Below are 27,104 nucleotides of genomic sequence, written 5' to 3' on the forward strand. Positions count from 1 at the left end.
CTCCAGGATAGACTATTGTAATGCACTGTATGTGGGTGTCAACCAGAGCTGTCTCCAACATCTGCAGATGGTTCAAAATGCTGCAGCCCACCTTCTGACAAACACATTACTCCTGTGCTGTTTAGTCTTCACTGGCTCCCAGTCCACTTCAGAATTGATTTTAAACTTTTAATGTTGTTTTTTAAAGCTATACACGGACTTGCACCTTCTTACCTGTGTGAGCTGTTAGCTGCACACACACCAACAAGAACTTTGCGGTCCTCCAGTCAACACCAGCTGGAGGTCCCCAGGACCAAGAGCAAACAGTGGGGAGACCGATCATTTGCGGTGGCTGGGCCTAGACTTACAAAAACTTTGAGAAGTAAATTTATTGTTCAGTCCCATGTACAGTAAAACTCACCTAAAGTCATTGTATTAGCCAGATATTCGCAGTCATCGAACAAAAAAATTCCCAGTTTTTGTATTGTTTTCCATGTAATAAACACCGTACATAACGGATTTTGTACAACAGATTTTCGCTCACATCAGATAAAATGTCCTGTCCGATCGCAATGTATTTCCATTAAAAACCCAGAGCAGTCTGGATGTGCAATGTAACAGATGTACAAATTAAAGTTCAACTCACACTCACCGATTTGAGGAAAGTGGGACCAGAGTTATTTCTGTGATTAAAAGACTGACCGTTTATTTTTTCAAACCGTGTTCAGACTGGGACCTGAAGCCTGACATGCACCTGTTAAATCAGACACAAAAGATGGTGATTTAACACTTTTCTGCTTTCATTGCTTCGTCTGCCATCATAATAGTTTTTGCAGTGCACTTTGATTACAAATGGATCAGAAAAGGCTGCACATTTACAGCATGAAGTTGGTAAAAGAGGAAATTGTACATCTTACTTTTGATATGGAGGTGATGACTACAGAAAGAAAAGCTTGTTGAGGGTCAAATTAGTGCAGAATAAAACATATTCCAGAGACGGAGAACTGTCACAGAATTACAGAGCTGCAGAAGCATTAATCAGGCTTTAAATTAATTAAATAAATCATCATAAATTGTAAATTCATGTAAATTTGATATCTTAACTATTTTTATATTTATTTTGATAGCACCTATACCTGGATATGCTGCTGTATGTGGTTAAATTATTTAAAAAACATGCTGAAAACATTAAAGGTTCATTCAGTTTTGCACAGTTGGAACCAAAATGGCTCCATGTTCTGAGTTGACACCACTCTTTCAATAAAGACATTCTAGAGCTGACACCCTACCTTCTTTGAGAGAGGCGCAAGTTTGAACTGGTTCCAAATATCACCATCTTGGCCGTGCTCACCATAAATAGCTAAAGATGTGTTCATAACTGGCAGCTTGATGTATTCAATTTTTTTGATGGCATATTGCCCCAGCAACTGTGGAGATTATGTCACCAACCTCAGATATTTACAACAAATTGGTGACAAAGTGCACACAGCCAAGTCCACACTAGCTAGCTGTCTGTGCACTTTTGGCAGCAATTACAGCCTTACGTCTTCTTGAAAATGATGCCACAACCATGGTGCACCTATCTTTGGGCAGTTTTGCTCATTCCTCTTTGCAGCACCTCTCAAGCTCCATCAGGTTGGATGGGGAGTGTCGGTGCACAGCCACTTTCAGATCTCACCAGAGATGTTCAGATTCAGGTGTGGGCTCTGGCTGGGCCACTCAAGGACATTCATAGATTTATCCTGAAGTCACTCCTTTGATATCTTGGCTGTGTGCTTAAGGTCATAGCCCTGCTGAAAGATGAACAGAGTTCAAGAGCGCTCTGGAGCAGGTTTTGATCCAGGATGTGTCTGTACATTGCTGCATTCATCTTTCCCTCAATCCTGACTAGTCTCCCAGTTCCTGCTGCTGAAAAACATCCTCACAGCATGATGCTGCCACCACCATGCTTCACTGTAGGGATGATGCCTGGTTTCCTCCAAACATGACACCTGGCATTCACACCAAAGAGTTCAATCTTTGTCTCAACAGACCAAAGAATTTGTTTGTTATGGTGTGAGAGTCCTTCAGGTGCCTTTTGACAAACTCTAAGCAGGCTGCCATGTGCCTTTTACTAAGGACTGGCACCATACATGTGAGATGGTTATCCTTCTGGAAGGTTCTCCTCTCTCCATAGAGGAATGCTGAAGCTCTGACAGAGCGATTATCTGGTTCTTGGTCACCTCCCTGACTAAGGCCCTTCTCCCGATTGCTCAGTTTAGACAGGCAGCCAGCTCTAGGAAGAGTCTTGGTGGATCCAAACTTCTTCCATTTACAGATGATGGAGGCCACTGTGCTCATTTGGGACCTTCAAAGCAGCAGAAATGTTTCTGTAGCCTTCCCCATATTTGTGCATCAAGACATTCCTGTCTCAGAGGTCTACAGACAATTCCTTTGACTTCATGCTTGGTTTGTGTTCTAACGTGCACTGTCAACTGTGGGACCTTATATGTAGACAGGTGTGTGACTTTCCGAATCATGTCCAATTAAATGAATTTACCCCAGGTGGCCAAGTGGTTAATGCGCTTGGTTTCAGTTTCCGGGTTCAAATCCCATCCCTGCCACATTTCTCCATGTAATGTGGAGTTGCATCAGGAAGGGCATCCGGCGTAAAACTTGTGCCAATTCAACATGCAGATCCCCCTTGGATTTGCTGTGGCGACCCCAAGTGCAAACAAGGGAGCAGCCGAAGGGACTTATGGACTCCAATTAAGCTGCAGAAACACCTCAAGGATGATCAGTGGAAACATGATATACCTGAGCTCAATTTTGAGCATCATGGCAAAGGCTGTGAATACTTACGTACATGTGATATGTTAGTTTTTTATTTTTTAATAAATCTGCAGAAATCTCAAAAAAAAAAAAAATCACATCGTCATTATGGGGTATTGTGTGTAGAATTTTCATCCATTTTGGAATAAGACTATAGCACAAAATGCAGGGAAATAAAATGAAGTGCTGTGAATACTTTCTGGACCCACTGCATCTCAGCAGAGTATTGATTTACTCTGCAAACTCACTCTAGTGCAAAAAGACTCCCACAAAAATATATTTTTTAACATTCCATAAAAACCCCTGAAAGAGTCGTCCCATTTTAAAGATACTTTTATTTACATAAATATTTCAGGTGGGTTGTTCGAAGGTCAGGGAGTCCCACATAAAAGAATCGGGGCATAGCACTGGTGTGTGTGAGGCATCAAAACAACAGGAAATCATTTGATCTCAGGCGCCTTGTCACCAGCTTCCAGCTTGGGTGTGGCCTCCTTGGAATCTCGGTGGGCAGGGAAAACCTCCCAGGGTGTATTGAGGTCAAACTTCCTGAATTCTTGTGCAAGCTCTACGGGTTCTGCCACCACACGCTTCACCTCATCGTCATAGCGCACCTACCAAAAGAAATGCACTTCAGCAAGCAAGCTACTGCACACATTCATACTCTCAAATCCTCCCCTCCATGATGGTTAAGACATAAAAGTTTCACTATACGACAAAATGTCAAGTATGACCATTTGGCACACTGGTTTGGCTCAGGTTTCAAAGCAGTGACACTCAGACTTCAAAAGCAGCTTCATCATGTTATCAGATGTATCCAATGATAAAACCAAGACATGGAACATTTATTCTGCAAAAACAATCTGACTTGTCAAAGTTCTTGAAAATGCTGAACTGGCTGAATTCAACAATGTGAGCTGTATACTGACCGAGGACAGTGTTCACACGAGCCAGCTTAATGTTTTTTTATTAAGATGGTCACATGTTCAGCTGGCAGTGCTCACCTCAACGTATCCCGACAGAGGGAAATCCTTCCTGAAGGGGTGACCTTCAAAGCCGTAGTCAGTCAGAATGCGTCTCAGGTCAGGGTGGTTGGCAAAGAACACCCCAAACATGTCCCACACCTGCCCAACAACACACATGCACACTTTACAGTCTATTCTGTATTGCTTCAACAGGTGCAGCTCCAAAAAAAAAAAAAAAAAAAAAAATCAAAAAACTTTGTGGTTCTTTTTTTTTTTTTTTACATATTTCAGAAAGTGAAGCTATAATACGAGGTCTGTTAGAAAAGTATCGGACCTTTTTATTTTTTTCAAAAACCATATGGATTTGAATCACGTGTGATTGCATCAGCCAAGCTTGAACCTTTGTGTGCATGCGTGGGTTTTTTCACACCTGTCGGTTGCATCATTCGCCTGTGAGCAGGCTTTGAGTGAGCAGTGGTCCACCCAAATAAAAAGGTCCGATACTTTTCTAACAGATCTCCTATATTCTAGACTCAGGACATAGAAACTAAAATGTGTCAAGCACAGTTTTGGTTTTATTGTAACTGTAACAATTACAACTCCCAAAAAAATTGGAAAAAAGAAAAAAGAAAATGAAAAACTATATTTCAAAATATAAGAACAGTTCAAGTCACAAATTATGCAGTACAAATATGCAGTCCTGACTTGACAGTTGTGCAGAAGACACTCACTGACACTGCCCACAAAAAGGGAAAGTAAGCCACAGAAGGTCATTGCTATAAGGACTGGCTATTCACAGAATCAGTAATATAGTGTTGAGGGATCACCAATGTACATTCTTACGCTAAATATGAATAAATTGGTCACGTGGTTGTTGAGATATCATGCTAACAGGGGAGGGAAAGACACTATCTTGAATATCTCACTGTGACCTTGAAATTGACCCCAAGCTCACCATAATCAAATGGTGTCGGGGATCACCCAAGTACACCCTTACGCCAAATATAATTGAAATTGGTGAACTGGTTCTTGAGGCATCGCACTAACAAGAGAAAAAAAAACATATGGATGGATGGACAAGCTGATCACTGTAACCCCACCATATTTCATACTGGGGCATAATTAAAGAGGACAGAGTCTTCTGAATATCTACCAAGCAGTATGAGATTTTTCTGACTGAACCACGGTCTGGTGGTGCAAAAATGCTTTCTATCAGTGTCAAACTAATTTACATAGCATTTAAAATCAAGGAACAGATCACTGTGCTAAGGGTGTGTCTGAAGTGCAGTGAAATGTCATGTACAGTGCATCTGGAAAGTATTCATGGTGCTTCACTTTTTTCACATTTTCTTATGTTACAGCCTTATTCCAAAATGAATAAAATTCACTTTTTTTCCCTCAAAATTCTACAAACAATACCTCATAACAATGTGCATTGCAAATTTATTCATATATATATATATATATATATATATATATATATATATATAAACAAAACCAACTAAGAAATCACATGTACATAAATATTCACAGCCTTTGCCATGGAGCTCAAAAACTGAGCTCAGGTGCATCCTGTTTCCACTGATCATCCTTGAGATGTTTCTACAGCTTAACTGGAGTCCACCTGGGGTAAATTCAGCTGATTGGACATGATTTGGAAAGTCACACGCTTGTCTACATATAAGGTCCCACAGTTGACAGTGCATGTAAGAACACAAACAAGCATGAAGTCAAAGGAATTGTCTGTAGACCTCTGAGTCTACAGACAGTGAGTTAGTGAGGGAGGTGGACAAGAACTCGATGGTCACTCCGTTAGAGCTCCAGCATTCCTCTGTGGAGAGAGGAGAACCTTCCAGAAGGACAACCATCTCTGCAGCAATCCACCAATCATGCCTGTATGATAGAGTGGCAAGACAGAAGCCACTCCTTAGTAAAAGGCACATGGCAGGTTGCCTGGAGTTTGCCAAAAGGCACCTGAAGGACTCTCAGACCATAAGAAACAAAATTCTCTGGTCTGATGATACAAAGATGCCAGGCATCATGTTTGGAGGAAACCAGGCACCATCCCTACAGTGAAGCATGGTGGTGGCAGCATCATGCTGTGGGGAAGTTTTTCAGTGGCAGGAACTGGGAGACTAGTTAGGATTGAGAGAAAGATGAATGCAGTAATGTACAGAGACATCCTGGATGAAAACCTGCTCCAGAGTGCTCTTGACCTCAGACTGGGGTGACAGTTCATCTTTCAGCAGGACAGTGACCCTAAGCACACAGCCAAGATATCAAAGGAGTGACTTCAGGACAAGTCTGTGAATGTCCTTGAGTGGCCCAGTCAGAGACCAGACCTGAATCCAAATTAACATCTCTGGACAGAACTGAAAGTGGCTGTGCAGCGACTTTCCCCATTCAACCTAAAGGAGCTCGAGAGGTGCTGCAAAGGTGAATGGACAAAATTACCCAAAGATAGGTGCGCCACGTTGGTGGCATCATATAAAAGAAGACCAAGAAAAAAAATTATAGGCCAATATCAAATCTATGATTCTGCTCTACAATTCTGGAAAAGGTGGTTTCATGGCGGCTCATGGACCACGTTACTGAGAATGATCTTTTTGAGCCACTGCAGTCTGCTTTTAAAAAATATCACTCCACAGAGAGAGCGATTATTAAAGTAGCAAATGATCTTTTGCAAGCAAAAGACTCTGATACCACTACAGTCTTGGTGTTGTTGGATCATTACCTCTGATTTTTGGGGAATGAAGTTTGGGGTTCCGCAGGGATCTGTTCTGGGCCCCCTGCTTTTTTTTTTACTGTATATAGCACCCCTTGGGAACATATTGTGGCATTTTGGGGTTGCTTTTTATTGCTATGCTGATGACACTCAATTATACATGCCGATAACTGCTAGAAATCTTGTCCACATAAAATCTTTAGAAGACTGCCTTGCAGCAGTGAGAACTTGGATGTCTAGTAACTTTCTAGTAACTTTTATTTTTGAACTCTGATAAGACTGAAATGATGGTTCTTGGTCCAGCAAGACATCGGCATCAATGTGATCAGCTAGCGCTAAGCCGAGGTTCATGTGTTATACATCATACTGACAAAGTGAGGAACCTTGGGGTAATTTTGATCCTACGTTGTCCTTTGACCTCCACATTAGGGACATTACAAGGACTGCTTTCTTCCATGTCCCATCCTATCTATGGCTGATGCTGAGACTCTGATTCATGCTTTTATTTCTTCCAGATTGGATTATTGTAATGCTCTGTTTTCTGGTTTACCGCAGTCCAGCATCAGGAGTCTTCAACCGGTTCAAAATGCTGCTGACACACTAGATTGAAGACACATTTTTTTCCCTGTTTTAACATTAGCATTTTATATGATTGTGTGTCTTCTTTTATTCCATTTACTTATTTTATTCCTTTTACTTATTTTATATATAAGTAAAATAAGTAAAAGGAATATATAAGTAAATAATATACTTACGTTTTCCTTTTTTATTGTGTTTTTAATCTTTATTTCATTTTATTCTGCCTTTTAAATGATGTTTGTGAAGCACCTTGTGATTTGGCACTATATAAAATAATAAATTTGATTTGATCTGAATTTGACCTGAGGCTGTAATTGCTGCCAAAGGAGCATCAACAAAGTATAGAGCACAGGGTGTGAATACTTATGTACATGTGATTTCATCTTTTTTTTTTATAAATCTGCAGAAGAAAAAAAGAAAAAAAAACTCATGTCATTATGGGGTGTTGTGAGTAGAAATTTGCGAGGAAAATGGATTTACTCCATTTTGGAATAAGGCTGTAACATAACCAAAATGTGGAAAAAGTGAAGTGCTGTGAATACTTTCCGGATGCACTGTACTACAACCCCTGGCAAAAATTATGGAATCACCGACCTCGGAGGATGTTCATTCAGTTGTTTAATTTTGTAGAAAAAAAGCAGGTCACAGACATGAAACAAAACTAAAGTCTTTCTGGCTTTAAGAAACACTATAAGAAATCAGGAAAAAAAAAGGTGTGGCAGTCAGTAACGGTTACTTTTTTTAGACCAAGCAGAGAGAAAAAAATATGGAATCACTCAATTCTGAGGAAAAAATTATGGAATCATGAAAAACAAAAGAACGCTCCAACACATCACTAGTATTTTGTTGCACCACCTCTGGCTTTTATAACAGCTTGCAGTCTCTGAGGCATGGACTTAATGAGTGACAAACAGTACTCTTCATCAATCTGGCTCCAACTTTCTCTGACTGCTGTTGCCAGATCAGCTTTGCAGGTTGGAGCCTTGTCATGGACCATTTTCTTCAACTTCAACCAAAGATTTTCAATTGGATTAAGATCCGGACTATTTGCAGGCCATGACATTGACCCTATGTGTCTTTTTGCAAGGAATGTTTTCACAGTTTTTGCTCTATGGCAAGATGCATTATCATCTTGAAAAATGGGATCATCATCCCCAAACATCCTTTCAATTGATGGGATAAGAAAAGTGTCCAAAATATCAATGTAAACTTGTGCATTTATTGATGATGTAATGACAGCCATCTCCCCAGTGCCTTTACCTGACATGCAGCCCCATATCATCAATGACTGTGGAAATTTACATGTTCTCTTCAGGCAGTCATCTTTATAAATCTCATTGGAACGGCACCAAACAAAAGTTCCAGCATCATCACCTTGCCCAATGCAGATTCGAGATTCATCATCGTATGTAAATCCCATTTCCTTTAGGCGGTTTCTTAAAGTTCGGTCACAGACGTTGACTCTGGTCCAGAGTTTAGACACAGCTGACTGTGAACAACCAACATCTTTTGCAACATTGCATGATGATTTACCCTCTTTTAAGAGTTTGATAATCCTCTCCTTTGTTTCAATTGACATCTCGTGTTGGAGCCATGATTCATGTCAGTCCATTTGGTGCAACAGCTCTCCAAGGTGTGATCACTCCTTTTTAGATGCAGACTAACAAGCAGATCTGATTTGATGCAGATGTTAGTTTTGGGGACGAAAATTTACAAGGTGATTCCATAATTTATTCCTCAGAATTGAGTGAGTCCATATTTTTTTCCCTCTGCTTGGTCTAAAAAAGTAACTGTTACTGACTGCCAAAGGTTTTTCCTGATTTCTTATAGTGTTTCTTAAAGCCAGAAAGTTGCCATTTGAAATGACTTTAGTTTTGTGTCATGTCTGTGATCTGCTTTTTTTCTACAAAATTAAACAACTGAATGAACATCCTGCGAGGCCGGTGATTCCATAATTATTGCCAGGGGTTGTATATAAACACTGCTCAGGTTGTCGCTCACCTCCCTCTCGTACCAGTTGGCAGCTTTGTGGACAGGAACTGCGGACTCAACAGGTGTTAACTCGTCTGTGTATGTCTTCACACGGATACGAGAGTTGTAGCGCACAGACAGCAGATTGTACACAATCTGTAAACCAGAAGATACACACAAACACTTTTAAAAGCACAATCACTGCTGCCGAAAAAACATCATACTGTGATCCACATACTCCAACAGCTGGTTTGTGAGACCCACTCAAAAAGTAAAGCAGCACCCGGATGCGTTCTCAGCCAGAGCCACAACAAAAGCGGCTTTTGCTTCAAAATTTTACCCCAGGAGCACAATCAAACAAGTATCAAGCTGTACTCATGAGGACTACCCCGTTTAAAGATGTCTGAATGTGACTGAAGCTGTCAAGATTACAAACTCTCGGAAGTGACCACGTAATGATGCCGATTTGTCAAATCAGGACGAAATTTTTTTGAACAGCTCAAAAATTTCACCCCAATTTCAAAACTGGTGCAAATGATGGCCATAACTACTGCGTTTGTTTAATACTGACAAAAAGATGGATCAACAAGTTACTGTGATGCTTCAAAACGCACCAAGATTTGCTTTTCTGGATGAAACGGGAAGGAATGGTGCTCTGTGAAATAGGGGTATTCATTTTACCTCAAATAATTAAAGCAGCACTCCTCACTCAATAGCTCAGAATTACCAACCTTTTCCAAAATCCTAGGGGCAAAAAAAAAAAAAGAAAAAAAAAAAAAAAAAAAAAATCCTGATATGCAAAGTGAAACTGCTACATGAAGCAGCAATATGTAGCACCAATGTGATTTGTACTTTCAACTGTTAAATGTGTATGGTAGAGAAGCTTGAATCTTCGACTGGACTGGGTTGCTTGACGCGAGGACGTTTCGCTTCAAATCGCAGAAGCTTCCTCAGCTAAAATTCTTGCTCTGGTGGTCTGACTTCTGTCTTGACTCTTGTAGAGAAGAATAATCAAGAAATCACAAAAGCTGGAGTTTTAAACCTAACCAGATCCCTCCTACCGAGAGGCAGACTGCTATAGGCTGGTGACTAAACAATAGCTCTAATTAGCACCTATTGTGCTCTAGTTAGCACCCTCCTAATGACAGGGCAGCTGTCCCTCTCCTGATGGCTCCCTTGACGACTCTGCTGATGACGTGAATGACTCATTACCATGAACAAAAGACTGAAACTGCTTTGACCTGAGTACCCCATTGTAAACAGGGGATAAAGCGTGTCCCCTCCCCGGTTAAGGCTGGGTTTCAAACGTTTCACAAAGAATGCCTCCTTGACCCCTCTCTCAAACCATTTCTTCTCTCTGGCTAATATTTTAACTTCCTTGTCCTGAAACGTGTGGTTAGTGTCTTTAAGTTGGAGATGAACTGCTCCACTGGCGTCCTCTCTGCGGTGCTGGTATAGCCTTTTGTGTAAAGGTTGCTTAGTCTCGCCTATGTAGTGTTCGTTACAGTTTTCCTGACATTTGATAGAATACACTACATTGCTCTGTTTGTAACTAGGGATCCTGTCCTTAGGGTGAACTAATTTGTGTGAGTCTGGTGTGAGTTTGGTCCTTTCAAGTAGAGACACATCCTCCAGTAGTCTCTGCCTCACAGCTGAGACGGCCTCAGCGGTGGGGATGCAGGTGAACAACGAAGTCACATCAAAAGACAATTGTTTCATCTGCCTCCAGCTGCAGGTCCTTGATCTTGTTCACAAAATCTTGTGTGTTCTCCACATGGTGTTCTGAGTTACCCACTAGAGGAGCCAAAATCCACTTGAGGTGCTTGGCCACATTGTACGTGATGGAATCTGTGCTACATACAATAGGCCTTGCTCTGGTGGTCTGACTTCTGTCTTGACTCTTGTAGAGAAGAATAATTATGGTCTGACTTCTGTCTTGACTCTTGTAGAGAAGAATAATTATTTATTTATTCTTCTCTACAAGAGTCAAGACAGAAGTCAGACCACCAGAGCAAGAATTTTAGCTGAGGAAGCTTCTGCGATTTGAAGCGAAACGTCCTCGCGTCAAGCAACCCAGTCAATCAATCAATTTTATTTATATAGCGCCAAATCACAACAAACAGTTGCCCCAAGGCGCTTTATATTGTAAGGCAAGGCCATACAATAATTACGTAAAACCCCAACGGTCAAAACGACCCCCTGTGAGCAAGCACTTGGCGACAGTGGGAAGGAAAAACTCCCTTTTAACAGGAAGAAACCTCCAACAGAACCAGGCTCAGGGAGGGGCAGTCTTCTGCTGGGACTGGTTGGGGCTGAGGGAGAGAACCAGGAAAAAGACATGCTGTGGAGGGGAGCAGAGATCAATCACTAATGATTAAATGCAGAGTGGTGCATACAGAGCAAAAAGAGAAAGAAACACTCAGTGCATCATGGGAACCCCCAGCAGTCTAAGTCTATAGCAGCATAACTAAGGGATGGTTCAGGGTCACCTGATCCAGCCCTAACTATAAGCTTTAGCAAAAAGGAAAGTTTTAAGCCTAATCTTAAAAGTAGAGAGGGTGTCTGTCTCCCTGATCCGAATTGGGAGCTGGTTCCACAGGAGAGGAGCCTGAAAGCTGAAGGCTCTGCCTCCCATTCTACTCTTACAAACCCTAGGAACTACAAGTAAGCCTGCAGTCTGAGAGCGAAGCGTTCTATTGGGGTGATATGGTACTATGAGGTCCCTAAGATAAGATGGGACCTGATTATTCAAAACCTTATAAGTAAGAATAAGAATTTTAAATTCTATTCTAGAATTAACAGGAAGCCAATGAAGAGAGGCCAATACGGGTGAGATATGCTCTCTCCTTCTAGTCCCCGTCAGTACTCTAGCTGCAGCATTTTGAATTAACTGAAGGCTTTTCAGGGAACTTTTAGGACAACCTGATAATAATGAATTACAATAGTCCAGCCTAGAGGAAATAAATGCATGAATTAGTTTTTCAGCATCACTCTGAGACAAGACCTTTCTAATTTTAGAGATATTGCGTAAATGCAAAAAAGCAGTCCTACATATTTGTTTAATATGCGCTTTGAATGACATATCCTGATCAAAAATGACTCCCAAGATTTCTCACAGTATTACTAGAGGTCAGGGTAATGCCACCCAGAGTAAGGATCTGGTTAGACACCATGTTTCTAAGATTTGTGGGGCCAAGTACAATAACTTCAGTTTTATCTGAGTTTAAAAGCAGGAAATTAGAGGTCATCCATGTCTTTATGTCTGTAAGACAATGCAGTTTAGCTAATTGGTGTGTGTCCTCTGGCTTCATGGATAGATAAAGCTGGGTATCATCTGCGTAACAATGAAGATTTAAGCAATGCTGTCTAATAATACTGCCTAAGGGAAGCATGTATAAAGTGAATAAAACTGGTCCTAGCACAGAACCTTGTGGAACTCCATAATTAACCTTAGTCTGTGAAGAAGATTCCCCATTTACATGAACAAATTGTAATCTATTAGATAAGTATGATTCAAACCACCGCAGCGCAGTGCCTTTAATACCTATGGCATGCTCTAATCTCTGTAATAAAATTTTATGGTCAACAGTATCAAAAGCAGCACTGAGGTCTAACAGAACAAGCACAGAGATGAGTCCACTGTCCAAGGCCATAAGAAGATCATTTGTAACCTTCACTAATGCTGTTTCGGTACTATGATGAATTCTAAAACCTGACTGAAACTCTTCAAATAGACCATTCCTCTGCAGATGATCAGTTAGCTGTATTACAACTACCCTTTCAAGAATTTTTGAGAGAAAAGGAAGGTTGGAGATTGGCCTATAATTAGCTAAGATAGCTGGGTCAAGTGATGGCTTTTTAAGTAATGGTTTAATTACTGCCACCTTAAAAGCCTGTGGTACATAGCCAACTAATAAAGATAGATTGATCATATTTAAGATCGAAGCATTAAATAATGGTAGGGCTTCCTTGAGCAGCCTGGTAGGAATGGGGTCTAATAGACATGTTGATGGTTTGGATGAAGTAACTAATGAAAATAACTCAGACAGAACAATCTGAGAGAAAGAGTCTAACCAAATACCGGCATCACTGAAAGCAGCCAACGATAACGATACGTCTTTGGGAAGGTTATGAGTAATTTTTCTCTAATAGTTAAAATTTTATTAGCAAAAAAAGTCATGAAGTCATTACTAGTTAAAGTTAAAGGAATACTCAGCTCAATAGAGCTCTGACTCTTTGTCAGCCTGGCTACAGTGCTCAAAAGAAACCTGGGGTTGTTCTTATTTTCTTCAATTAGTGATGAGTAGTAAGATGTCCTAGCTTTACGGAGGGCTTTTTTATAGAGCAACAGACTCTTTTTCCAGGCTAAGTGAAGATCTTCTAAATTAGTGAGACGCCATTTCCTCTCCAACTTACGAGTTATCTGCTTTAAGCTGCGAGTTTGTGAGTTATACCACAGAGTCAGGCACTTCTGATTTAAAGCTCTCTTTTTCAGAGGAGCTACAGCATCCAAAGTTGTCTTCAATGAGGATGTAAAACTATTGACGAGATACTCTATCTCACTTACAGAGTTTAGGTAGCTACTCTGCACTGTGTTGGTATATGGCATTAGAGAACATGAAGAAGGAATCATATCCTTAAACCTAGTTACAGCGCTTTCTGAAAGACTTCTAGTGTAATGAAACTTATTCCCCACTGCTGGGTAGTCCATCAGAGTAAATGTAAATGTTATTAAGAAATGATGATGATAAGTCAGAACAAGATCTAAGATATGATTAAAGTGGTGGGTGGACTCATTTACATTTTGAGCAAAGCCAATTGAGTCTAATAATAGATTAAATGCAGTGTTGAGGCTGTCATTCTCAGCATCTGTGTGGATGTTAAAATCGCCCACTATAATTATTTTATCTGAGCTAAGCACTAAGTCAGACAAAAGGTCTAAAAATTCACAGAGAAACTCACAGTAACGACCAGGAGGACGATAGATAACAACAAATAAAACTGTTTTTTGGGACTTCCAATTTGGATGGACAAGACTAAGAGTCAAGCTTTCAAATGAATTAAAGCTCTGTCTGGGTCTTTGATTAATTAATAAGCTGGAATGGAAGATTGCTGCTAATCCTCCGCCTCGGCCCGTGCTACGAGCATTCTGGCAGTTAGTGTGACTCGGGGGTGTTGACTCATTTAAACTAACATATTCATCCTGCTGTAACCAGGTTTCTGTAAGGCAGAATGAATCAATATGTTGATCAATTATTATATCATTTACCAACAGGGACTTAGAAGAGAGAGACCTAATGTTTAATAGACCACATTTAACTGTTTTAGTCTGTGGTGCAGTTGAAGGTGTTATATTATTTTTTCTTTTTGAATTTTTATGCTTAAATAGATTTTTGCTGGTTATTGGTGGTCTGGGAGCAGGCACCGTCTCTACGGGGATGGGGTAATGAGGGGATGGCAGGGGGAGAGAAGCTGCAGAGAGGTGTGTAAGACTACAACTCTGCTTCCTGGTCCCAACCCTGGATAGTCACGGTTTGGAGGATTTAAGAAAATTGGCCAGATTTCTAGAAATGAGAGCTGCTCCATCCAAAGTGGGATGGATGCCGTCTCTCCTAACAAGACCAGGTTTTCCCCAGAAGATTTGCCAATTATCTATGAAGCCCACCCCATTTTTTGGACACCACTCAGACAGCCAGCAATTCAAGGAGAACATGCGGCTAAACATGTCACTCCCGGTCCGATTGGGGAGGGGCCCAGAGAAAACTACAGAGTCCGACACTGTTTTTGCAAAGTTACACACCGATTCAATGTTAATTTTAGTGACCTCCGATTGGCGTAACCGGGTGTCATTACTGCCGACGTGAATTACAATCTTACCAAATTTACGCTTAGCCTTAGCCAGCAGTTTCAAATTTCCTTCAATGTCGCCTGCTCTGGCCCCCGGAAGACAATTGACTATGGTTGCTGGTGTCGTTAACTTCACATTTCTCAAAACAGAGTCGCCAATAACCAGAGTTTGATCCTCGGCGGGTGTGTCGCCAAGTGGGGAAAAACGGTTAGAAATGTGAACGGGTTGGCGGTGTACACGGGGCTTCTGTTTAGGGCTACGCTTCCTCCTCACAGTCACCCAGTCGGCCTGCTTTCCCGGCTGCTCGGGATCTGCCAGAGGGAAACTAATGGCGGCTAAGCTACCTTGGTCCGCACCGACTACAGGGGCCTGGCTAGCTGTAGAAATTTCCACGGTGCAGAGCCGAGTCTCCAATTCGCCCAGCCTGGCCTCCAAAGCTACGAATAAGCTACACTTATTACAAGTATCATTACTGCTAAAGGAGGCCGAGGAATAACTAAACATTTCACACCCAGAGCAGAAAAGTGCGGGAGAGACAGGAGAAGCCGCCATGCTAAACCGGCTAAGAGCTAGTAGCTGCGCTAAGCTAGCGAATTCCTAAAAACACATAAAGTGAATAATGTGTAAATAATTTAGAGGTGATTCAGCAGAGGGAGTGCTTTAGTTAAGGCACGTGAAGATTACACTGTGAAACAAATCGTTATCTAGGTAACTAGATCAATCTAACTGCGTAGATTAAACAGCTAACAGATATAGCAAAACACCGCTGTGCTCCGGAACAGGAAGTGATACAATACCGCAGTGAGAGCCAACCACCAGTAGAGGCAAGCAAGAGCAAGATAGCAAGATAGGAATTCCAATCCTATCAAAATGAGTTTATCAATTTACAAACCTCATTTATAAATAAAACTTTTTTTAGTGTTCTGTGCAGTACCTAACAACAAAGACGGATGCTGAATATCACTTGATAAAATAATTGCAAAAACCTTGCAAAGACCAAGAAAATGTCAGGGTCAAACACCTTTAGACACCTTGTTCACTACAATCTCATCTTATAAATAAGTCCCATGCTGACAACCACACATTACCATGATTAATGAGCAGACCTGGAGAATTGCGCTGATCTGCAGGTGGACTTACAGGTATAGAACCAGCACGTCTCTTATTTATCCACACAGGTCAAACACAGTACATTAGTTTGGAAAACAACTCAGACAGCATTGCTAAAATGGTAGTGACAGCGTTCCATGCGGGGCAATTACTGTTTTCACATTTCCCCATGCAAATCAGAATCACACCACCATTCAACGAAGCCCGACTAAACGGCACAGATGCAAAAATATCTTCAGTAATACCAGGCTTTCTTGATGCTCACGTCATCCATAGAAACTACATTTGCAGAATGTCGACATCTGAAGATGCTTTTTACAAGAGACTGACCTCCTCTATACAGATACGTTTGTGTTCCAGACACACAAAGCTGCACTGCTCCTGCTCTCTTTCCCAAAACCAGGAAGAGTAAAGTACACAGCTTTGAAAACAGACCTGTTTCCTGAGTGTGCTTACGGTGCAGTGGTACCTCAAAGCGGTTTTCTCGTGTCGGGACGTCAACAGCTGTGAGGTCAGTCATATTTGTGAACTGAGCATTGGTGTGGTCTTTCAGGAAGGTCAAAACAGGGATCACCCCATCAGGGTGAATCATCACCTCCAGCTCATTGTAGCAGGTCACCTACACACACACACACCAGTCTTAATTCTTTATAACAGGCCGAAACAAACGATCACTTTGGAAAAATTAATATGGAAATAAAGCTTGTAAAATCAGATCATTCTGGTGCATTTTAGGTTTATTTTCTTGATTTCATATATTTTCTTGTAGCTCTGGCAACAAAAAGTGTTATATTAAACAGATCTGTAGTTATTACACCTATTGCCTCATAGCAACTAGGCTGTGGGTTTGAACCCATCTGGGGGCCATCCATGTGGCTTTTTAAATTTTCACGTGACAGTGAGTTCTTTCTGGGTCCTCCTACTGCTTCCAATAGTTAAAAAAATACAGATTAGGTGAACTAATCACTAATCATTCCCCCCAACAACTTGACCATGCTTGGCCTGGCCCAAACAGGGTTTGGTGCAAAAATGCACAGTGGAAACGGACTGAGCAAGCTCCACTTGGTGCCAAATCCAAACAGGCCAGACTCTTCTATCTGAAGTGGACACATCCCACAACACAGCCACAAAATTCAGAGTGTAAGTGCAGATAAGCATGTATTTCCCCTTTCCAGATGATGGCAGTATAAGCCAGAAACTATACCTCTTCTTGGAGTCTGCACTGACCTGGACTTGCTGAATGTACTTGGGCATAATCTCAGCCACATACTCCCCAAACTCTGCCAGTTTGTTGTAGGTAACCGCATCCTTTGGTCGCACTGTGGCTGCAGAAAAGAAAAAACTTCTGTAAAGACTTAACAGCACTACTTCTCTCAGAGCTGATGTACTTCTATTTGTTGCTTGTTTTTGTTTTTTAAGTTACTTAAAGTTTAGAATAGAATACCTTAATGTCACTATACACATGTACAATGAGATTAAAAGCAACTTCTTCCTAGCATAAACATAAAAACTATGATACAGGAAGGGGAATAAGGTGCACAGTCTGATGTGTATATACAAATAAAGCTAGATTTGCCCAGAAACGCAGCGGTTCGGGAGTGGATTCCACCATGTGTGATGCGCATGCACGCTGACGCCCTCTGGATGTCTTGTAAATCACTTCAGAGGTGTTATCAGGTCCCAAAAACAGAGTTTTCAGTTTTAGTAGTGTTTACTTATCATTATCTTCTACATAATATTATGACAAAGAGGTTATATTTACACACAAATGAAACAGAGTTTGCAGCTAGCTAGACCAGTCACTGACGTCATGGTGCTGCTCTACTCTGCTTGGCTGTGACCCCCGCACCAAAACAAAAAACAAAAAAACAAAATGAAACAGAATGTAAAGTTTTAACCTCTTAAAATGCGTCAAGGTTAGTCATATTTGAACTTGTCCATGGTCTGTGTCCCAACAATGTTCCCTGTGAATTTGGAGGCTGGCAGTAATAGGACTGGACCTATGCTGAGCACAGATGGACAGACAGACACAAAATCTTCACAATACCCGATAGCCATAATTGTTGACTTTGGGTAAAAAAACAAAAAAAACAATGAATATACCTGTCCAGTATTGAGCATAGTGCTTTAATTTACAAAATATATGTCATCATTTTTGAACGGTTTATCTATTAAAGAGTAAAAACTGAAGGAAATCAATTGTAATGAATTACTGAAATTAGTTATACAAACATAAGTCCATGATTACGCATTAAGTCCTTCAAATTTTAAATGTTCCTGCATGTTTAATTTTTTTTAATTATTATTATTATTATTATTATTATATGTTCATTCTAAAGAGGTTTTACTGTATTTAGATATGAAAATGAAAAAATAAATTCAAGAAGTACACATACAGACACAGATGTAGCAGAGTAACTGCAGCAACCCAAAAGACCTGCTTTACTGCATGCCCGTATATGGCACACATATGAAACTGTTTTTAAACAAAATGAAAACAATGAAACAGGAGTGCTATTCCTGACCAGTGTGTCAAAAGACATACAGGCAAGGGAAATGAAGCAAACAACCCCATGAATCTCTTTATTAATAGCCTAAATGACGTGTTTTCATCTGTGGGACAGGCAGTAATGGACCAAAATTCGAAGGGAGCAAGCTGCAGGAGCAAGAAGAAGAAAATAGTCCCACACAGGCTTCCACTATGGATCATTTTGATTTAAGCAATTATAATTCCAATTTAAAATGAATAACTGTTACACAATGTGACTGGTTTGGTGAATTTTGTCACACATCCAGATCTCTATGTTTTAACATTCAAGAATACGCTGGGTCCAATCTACTCTCATAATTAACTGAAATCCTTCTCATTATATTAACTGTAATATCTTTACCATTGCTAGTAATGACAGAAATAAAAGACGAAATGAATGAAGACGAAATCTAAATGAGCGCGGTGACAGAGTCGCGACCAGAAACTTGATTTCTGATCTTTCTGGCACATTTCCTGCCAAAATAAACGGAACATGCAAGCATATTTGGACAGAAATCCGTCCACATACAAAGGTTTTGCACCACGCTTTTAAAAAATGAATTGTATTCTGGTTTGTAACAAATTATAAATGGACTGCATTTACTATCTGCACTTTAAGCTCAAAACACTTTACAATTATGCCTTGCACTCATATAGGCCAGGGGTGGGCAACTTGTTCCAGAAAGGGCCAAAAGAGTGCAGGTTTTCTTTGCAGCCACAGACTCCACCAGGTGATTTCACTGATTAATTGATTCCAGCTGCTCAAAGTGATATTAATCAGTGAAATGAATACCTGCGAATATTCTACCTGAGAAACTCCAGATATCAACTGGTTCAAATATTTATACAAAGACATGATATTCTCCAGATATGTATTAGATGAAAGTGTTGGAACTGAGTTGTATGAAGGTGTTATACTCGTACCTTTTCTACTGAAATATGTCAGTGGTAACCAATTTGTATTTGGAGCTGTTTGGGAAATATTTGTTTACTTTAATTGTAATTATGAGCTGCTGTTGTTCAGATTTTGTTCAGAAATTAACGTTTATGAGCAGGCACATATGTCTGATTTGATTTTACTTCATGGAGGGGTGTAGGCGTTGATAAGGTTTGCTTCTGCCTACGCCTTTAGGCACCATGTACGTTGTTTATTTTTTCTTACTGTCTTTTTTCTTTGATTACTTTGTTTATGAGTTTTGTTGTTGTATACAAGTGAAATTTTGTTGCATGGGTGTCTAATGAATTCAATTCAATTCAATTCTTTAAACAAAATTAGGCAGGTGCATAAATTTGGGCACGCCAACAGAAAAATAATACATCAATACTTAGTAGATCCTTTGTAGAAATAACAGCCTTTAAACGCTTCCTATAGCTTCCAATGAGAGTCTGGATTCTGGTTGAAGGTATTTTGGCCATTCTTCTTTACAAAACATCTCAGGTTTGTTGGTTTTCGAGCATGGACAGCCCGCTTAAAATAACACCACAGATTTTCAATAATATTCGGGTCTGGGGACTGAGATGGCCATTCCAGAACGTTCCTCTGCATGAATGCCTTAGCAGATTTTGAGCAATGTTTAGAGCATGGGTTAAAGCAATAAATTTTCAAACGACTGAAATTTTTTCCTGGCAAAAATCAATGCCAGCAATTCCCTAAAATATGGCGTAGTGGGGGCACACCCTCTGTTTTCCTCAATAAATACAATAAACACATTATACAGTATACACATCTATTCTAAATAGCCTCTAAGGAGAGAGAGACAAAGCATAAAAAGAATGCCAAACCTGAAAATAAAGGTACATAAAAGGTTGGTGGGGGGCAGGGTGTAGTCTTGATTCTGGGGGATCTGGGGCTCTCCCCCAGACATTTTTTAAAAGAGCAAGTCAAATTTGGTATATTCAAGTGAATTTTAATGGGTATGAAGCTCTCTGAAACAAAGAAAACTCACTTCAAACTGTCAAGTAAAAACATTCTTTGTCTTCTATAGTATTTTAATCGGTTCTAATCCGGTAAATGCGCCAAAAGGGTGCTGTGTCGCTGGCTGTACATTCAATAAAATACAAAATTATGGCCTAAAGCAACTGACAACGTTGTTCTGCTGTGCACAAAGTAACACTGTCACCTGTTTTGAAAATGCATGCGCACTGAGAAACTCAAAACTGGCTTATTCACATTTAATCTGTAAAATGCTCTCACTCATAAAACAAACTAGGGTTGCAACTAACGATTATTTTAGTAATCGATTAATCGGTCGATTATTTTTTTTCGATTACTCTTTTTTTTACTTACATGTGAGTTTTGCCATTATTTAAGTGAGTTGTTATTAAAAGGCCTTTAACATGCAACATCAACATCTGAGGTTGTAATTTTATTACAAGCTCAAATCACAACTATTATGTTATATTCTCATCAAAAACATACCTGGAGGAGTGTTTTGCTTTATTTTGTACATACATACATACATACATACATACATACATCACTGACACACCACAAATATGTTTCCATCAGGTTTCATTGAGTTATGACCATTTTTAGATGCCTACATTACCTACAGCAACCATCTCAACCACTGACAACATATTAGAGCAAGAGTCCACAAAGGTATTTTAAAGGCCTGACTAAAGTGTAACATGTGATCTTTAATAAGATATTTTCATGAAAAAAGACACAAATGTGCAGTTTACGGCATTTTATTTATTTTTTCTTGTGTAAAAACACAGCTTAGATGTGGTTTGATCGAAATAAATTGTCACTAAACTTAAATAAAACAGGGATGAAGTGGAAGTGTACGAGTCACTAGGTGTTCACAGGAAACATTTATTTCTATGTTTATTTATGTTCATTGTTAGTTGGTTTTATCTTTTCTGTTTTGTTTTATCAGGTTCTTTTTGTCTGTTTCTCTAAAATTGTATTGTAGCATTATTAGTTATTACTATTATTGTTGTTGTTGCTATTATTACTATATATAAATAAAAATAAATTAAAAAAATTACGATTTGTAATACATTTGACTCTTTTACAACAACAAACGCTGATCCATTAATTATTATACAGAAAACAAATGCACACAAACATGCTGAGATGCAAACAACTTAATGCTAACTTTAACATTGAAACCTCCATAGACATGCTAACGTGTTAGCATCGGTCCCGGTTTTAAATTATGAAATACATCTATCAACTGTTTCAGAAGACCATAACAGGTTGGTTTTACATAAAAAGGTAAATATTACTCACAGACATATGCTCTTTAGGATTTTAGTGGGAAAAATTAAGATAAAGCGAAATAAAACAAAGAACCAACACAGCAGCAGATCAAAGCATTGCTTCATTAGGTCAAAGCAAAGCCACGCCCTGCTCTACTTGGGGTCTGCCAATGTTCCCACGAAGACAGGGAGGAGAAGGACCGTGGCTCATGGCAAGCAATAAACAGAACGGAGAGGAGTGAAAATTCACACAGTCCCTTCCTCCATGGTGCGGTGCCATCCACGCTGACATTGCTGCTGCTTTGATTAGCGCAGAATGGGATGTTGCTTTGATAATGAGAGTATCATATTTTGGCCCCAAAGCATGCATGACACCACAAGAAAATTATAGGGTGCCCAAACTTTTACATACAACTGTATTACGACATGGAAGACTCCACTGAATTTTGGAAGTGATCCAGATCCGGATTGGTGGACATCAGAAATCTCTGATTACTCTTGATCAACAGTATGTGTGACTGGCTCAAATTTACAGATCTAAACAAATGTATTTCACAAGTGCACAACCCATCAGTAGCATTGTTTTTAATCCTGTTGAACCCACTAAATGTCTCTCAGAGGAGCCTCATCATGAGACAAGACAGTCATTATGTTATTCCATAACTATATTTGATCAGCAATCCATGCAGCATCAATACTCACGTCTGGTTTCTGTGGAAGAGCCCTGAAACCTGGCCTGCTGCTGGATGGCACACAAGCTCCGACTAGCAACTAGAAAAATGCAACAAGCCAAAAATATTGATCAGTATTAACACAGGAGCTGTTTACTAGAGTACAGGACAAAAATCTACAAATGACTTGTCTTGTTCCCAACGATAGACACTGTATCAGTATTTTTACATTATGCAAAGATAAGGAGGGAAAGGGGGCAGCATAGTGGGCTTAGTGGTTAGCACTGTTGCCTCACAGAAAGGTCATGGGATGGATTCCCACCTGTCACCTTTTTGTGTGGTGCGTCCATGTTCTCCCCGTAAGCAAGAAGGTCATTTGATCGATTCCCACCTGTCACCTTTCTGTGTGAAATTTGCATGTTCTCCGTATGTTTGCGTGGGTTCTCTCTGGGTGCTCCAGCTTCCTCCCACATCCAAAGACATGCAGGTTAGGAGAACTGGAAACTTTAAATTGTCCGTAGGTGTGCGTGTGGGTGTGAATGTGTTTGTCTGTCGATATGTGGCCCTGTGACAGACTGGCATCCTGTCCAGGGTGTCCCCCGCCTCACACCCTGTGACTGCTGGGATAGGCGCCAACTATAATTGGAGTAAGCGGTTGAAGATGGAGTGAGAGAGGGAGGAAAAGGGAACTAATATTTTGGAAATCTATCCTGTTCTTTTTGGATAATTGCCTTAAACATTCAATCATTCAGAGGGTGACTGACATCGTCCATAATGTCCAGCAGTTTGTCCAGAGTTCTCTTCTCTGCCACTGTCACCAGAGAGTCCAGCTTCATGCCAACCACGGCACCAGCCTGGATGTGCCCTCCTTGGATGTGCTACCCCCAGCACACCACAGTGTAAAAGAGACATCTTATCTTACATGACAAACCCATTTACCACAGTCCCTCAGCAGGTACCTTCACAGGTGGTCAGTTGAGCTGTCATCAATAAAACAAAGTGCTGCTGATGTGATCGGATGCAAGGAAAACCTGCACCGTCTTGGCCCTTTGTGGCACACTGTTGCCCATCCCTGCAGTGCTATTACTCAGCGATGTGGAAATGTCCATAATACTTCCCGTGGCGACTGATCAGTAATTGCGACCAAAACATTAACAAATAATACCACCACCAATGTAAAGACTGAAGCATACGCATGTTTTGCAATTAAATACGCCATTGATTTAACGCAGGTTCAGTGGAAAGTGAAAACGTACATAAAGCAAAACTAATTTACTCATAGGTTAGTGTGATTTAAAAAAATAAAATAAAATCCTCCCAAAATTAGCATTAGCGAGCCGGAAGGTCAAACCTGAGAAATTTAACTGTTTAAATAGAGGAAATCTATTTTTAAGTAATACAGAAGAGCACACTGAATACATATGCTACCTGGCACCAACAGTACACCTATAAATAGAGTTTTGATTCCACTTACTGTCAAAACTTCTACCGAAACCTCCGCGGACAAATCGCACCAACGATGCCGCCATGTTGTCTCCGTAGTGATTTCTTCTTCGAGGAAACATAAGCGACACTTACCTTTGCCGCCCCCTGTTGGGCTGGAAGCTGATTGTTTAAAGGTGGAACTACATTTTACACATTAATATAGCAGCCAATATCTATATTCTGTGTAAACCTTCAGTGGCTTTTGCTCCTCCTTTCTGCTTTAGGTAGAAGCCTTTCCTTTCTCTCCGTCACATTTCACATCCAGTCCTGTTGGAATCGGCACATTGTCAGCTGGCTCACTCTTCCTCAGACAACTTCTATTTGTAATAACCATTTATTCTTGCTGGCTAAAGTCAGCAACTCGATTTAAGTCCTTTGAAAAAATGGCCTTCACTACTTGAAGGATATGTATGTGGACAGGTACATATTTGCTAGTGTTAGACAATTGTGCACTCACTTCAATCTGAATAGCTCATATTCCCTTAAATATTTTCAGATACGTAATTTTGCGAGGACTTCCTCTTCTTTATTTCCTCAAATCTCACCCCCGTGTGGTGTAGACTTAATACTTAAAGTTGAGCCTTTATCTAAGGGATGCATTTCTTTCTTTTATAACCTTTTCTCTTTATCATCTGAACCACTCATTAATAAAATAAGGGCCAAATGGCACAATGACTTGCAGATTACCCTATGGGATGACTTCTGGAAAAAAAAGCCTTGTGTGCTGTGAGTTCCTCATCCAGCTCTGCCAGACTTAGCTTAATACAATTCAAAGTACTACACAGAATTAATTTTAGTAAGGCCAGACTTGCCCGGCTCTATCCAGGCAAACTCAATGAGGGCTTTTCTAGATGTTCTGGGAACCCCTGTGACTTGACGCCTGAAATTGCTAAACTACTGGCATTCCTTTTTTGATACAATCTCAAAGATTTTGGATTTGAATATCTGTCCTAACCCTAACATACATATTTTTGGGTGCTTCCCTGAGGATATTTGTGTTTGTGACTCAAAGTAGTGTCATTGTCTTTACCTCTTTGCTGGCTCACTGGAAAATTTTGCTTTTGTGGAAGTTGCCCTTGCTTGACGCTTGGTTGCATGATGTCTTATTTATTTTAAAACTAGAAACAAGATCAGAAGCTCCTCTGATTGGTTCCATCACTACTGGAAGCCTCTGATTAACTATGTGAAGCATCTCTCACCTGGAGAAATTTCCACGTAATGTAACTGAGTGAAACTAGGATAATCTTGCTCTGGGGGTTTTGGTTGTGCATTGTCTGTCTAGCACACAGTGGTGGGCAGAGTTTCATTAATCTGATAACCGATAATTATCGAAGATAATGTTTTCATTATCGGATTATCTTTTCAGATAACTTTGAAAACCATTATCGGACTAATTATCTTCCAATAAATTTTTGTCCGATAATTTTTAGACCGTTAACATGGTAAACAAAATTGAACAGCTACAAACACTTATAAAATTTAAAATTAGTTCAGCACCTAGCTGTTAAATGTTTTGTAGCAGTTGTGTAGTTCTATCCTCTGCAAACAGACGAGCGCTATTGTAACAGATTTAGAAATGACCTCTGTTGAATTTCTACAAAATTGTTGTGAATATCATTCTATATGTTTTGTATTCGCCATCTGGTGGTTAAACTGCACAACTGCAGCTGCAGGGTTCTGGGCTGTTTGCCGTTTTACTAGAGGTGGGCGATACCGGGAATTTTGGTATTGATCCGATACCAAGTAAATACAGGCCCAGTATCGCTGATAGATACCGATACCGATACTTTTTCATATTTAATCAATCAATCAATCAATTTTTTTTTTTTATATAGCGCCAAATCACAACAAACAGTTGCCCCAAGGCGCTTTATATTGTAAGGCAAGGCCATACAATAATTATGTAAAACCCCAACGGTCAAAACGACCCCCTGTGAGCAAGCACTTGGCTACAGTGGGAAGGAAAAACTCCCTTTTAACAGGAAGAAACCTCCAGCAGAACCAGGCTCAGGGAGGGGCAGTCTTCTGCTGGGACTGGTTGGGGCTGAGGGAGAGAACCAGGAAAAAGACATGCTGTGGAGGGGAGCAGAGATCGATCACTAATGATTAAATGCAGAGTGGTGCATACAGAGCAAAAAGAGAAAGAAACAGTGCATCATGGGAACCCCCCAGCAGTCTACGTCTATAGCAGCATAACTAAGGGATGGTTCAGGGTCACCTGATCCAGCCCTAACTATAAGCTTTAGCAAAAAGGAAAGTTTTAAGCCTAATCTTAAAAGTAGAGAGGGTGTCTGTCTCCCTGATCTGAATTGGGAGCTGGTTCCACAGGAGAGGAGCCTGAAAGCTGAAGGCTCTGCCTCCCATTCTACTCTTACAAACCCTAGGAACTACAAGTAAGCCTGCAGTCTGAGAGCGAAGCGCTCTATTGGGGTGATATGGTACTACGAGGTCCCTAAGATAAGATGGGACCTGATTATTCAAAACCTTATAAGTAAGAAGAAGAATTTTAAATTCTATTCTAGAATTAACAGGAAGCCAATGAAGAGAGGCCAATATGGGTGAGATATGCTCTCTCCTTCCAGTCCCCGTCAGTACTCTAGCTGCAGCATTTTGAATTAACTGAAGGCTTTTTAGGGAACTTTTAGGACAACCTGATAATAATGAATTACAATAGTCCAGCCTAGAGGAAATAAATGCATGAATTAGTTTTTCAGCATCACTCTGAGACAAGACCTTTCTAATTTTAGAGATATTGCGTAAATGCAAAAAAGCAGTCCTACATATTTGTTTAATATGCGCTTTGAATGACATATCCTGATCAAAAATGACTCCAAGATTTCTCACAGTATTACTAGAGGTCAGGGTAATGCCATCCAGAGTAAGGATCTGGTTAGACACCATGTTTCTAAGATTTGTGGGGCCAAGTACAATAACTTCAGTTTTATCTGAGTTTAAAAGCAGGAAATTAGAGGTCATCCATGTCTTTATGTCTGTAAGACAATCCTGCAGTTTAGCTAATTGGTGTGTGTCCTCTGGCTTCATGGATAGATAAAGCTGGGTATCATCTGCGTAACAATGAAAATTTAAGCAATACCGTCTAATAATACTGCCTAAGGGAAGCATATATAAAGTGAATAAAATTTGTCCTAGCACAGAACCTTGTGGAACTCCATAATTAACTTTAGTCTGTGAAGAAGATTCCCCATTTACATGAACAAATTGTAAT

The 27,104-nt window shown here is 40.2% G+C and overlaps 1 protein-coding gene across 1 annotated transcript; it reads right to left on the reverse strand.

Moving 5' to 3' along the window:
- Window positions 1-3,107: 3,107 nt before the first annotated feature.
- Window positions 3,108-23,994, reverse strand: ndufs3 (NADH:ubiquinone oxidoreductase core subunit S3). The gene is made up of 7 exons (XM_034193322.1): window positions 23,868-23,994; window positions 22,425-22,493; window positions 17,213-17,310; window positions 16,455-16,604; window positions 9,058-9,183; window positions 3,792-3,911; window positions 3,108-3,401 (listed from the first exon to the last, which is right to left on the reverse strand). The coding sequence occupies exons 1-7, from the start codon at window positions 23,956-23,958 to the stop codon at window positions 3,231-3,233; spliced, it is 825 nt and encodes a 274-aa protein (XP_034049213.1). The 5' UTR covers window positions 23,959-23,994; the 3' UTR covers window positions 3,108-3,230.
- Between the last annotated feature and the right edge of the window lie 3,110 nt (window positions 23,995-27,104).

This window comes from Thalassophryne amazonica, chromosome 2 (genome assembly GCF_902500255.1).
Source record: "Thalassophryne amazonica chromosome 2, fThaAma1.1, whole genome shotgun sequence".
Lineage (NCBI taxonomy): Eukaryota > Metazoa > Chordata > Actinopteri > Batrachoidiformes > Batrachoididae > Thalassophryne > Thalassophryne amazonica.

Excerpts from the sequence above, each read along its gene's own strand:
- ndufs3 (XM_034193322.1), bottom strand. The coding sequence starts at position 23,958 with ATGTTTCCTCGAAGAAGAAATCACTACGGAGACAACATGGCGGCATCG. Across the intron at positions 9,184-16,454 it reads CACGAGAAAACCGCTTTGAG|ATTGTGTACAATCTGCTGTC; the intron begins GTACCACTGCAC and ends TCTGGTTTACAG. Across the intron at positions 3,912-9,057 it reads CCAACTGGTACGAGAGGGAG|GTGTGGGACATGTTTGGGGT; the intron begins GTGAGCGACAAC and ends GTTGTTGGGCAG.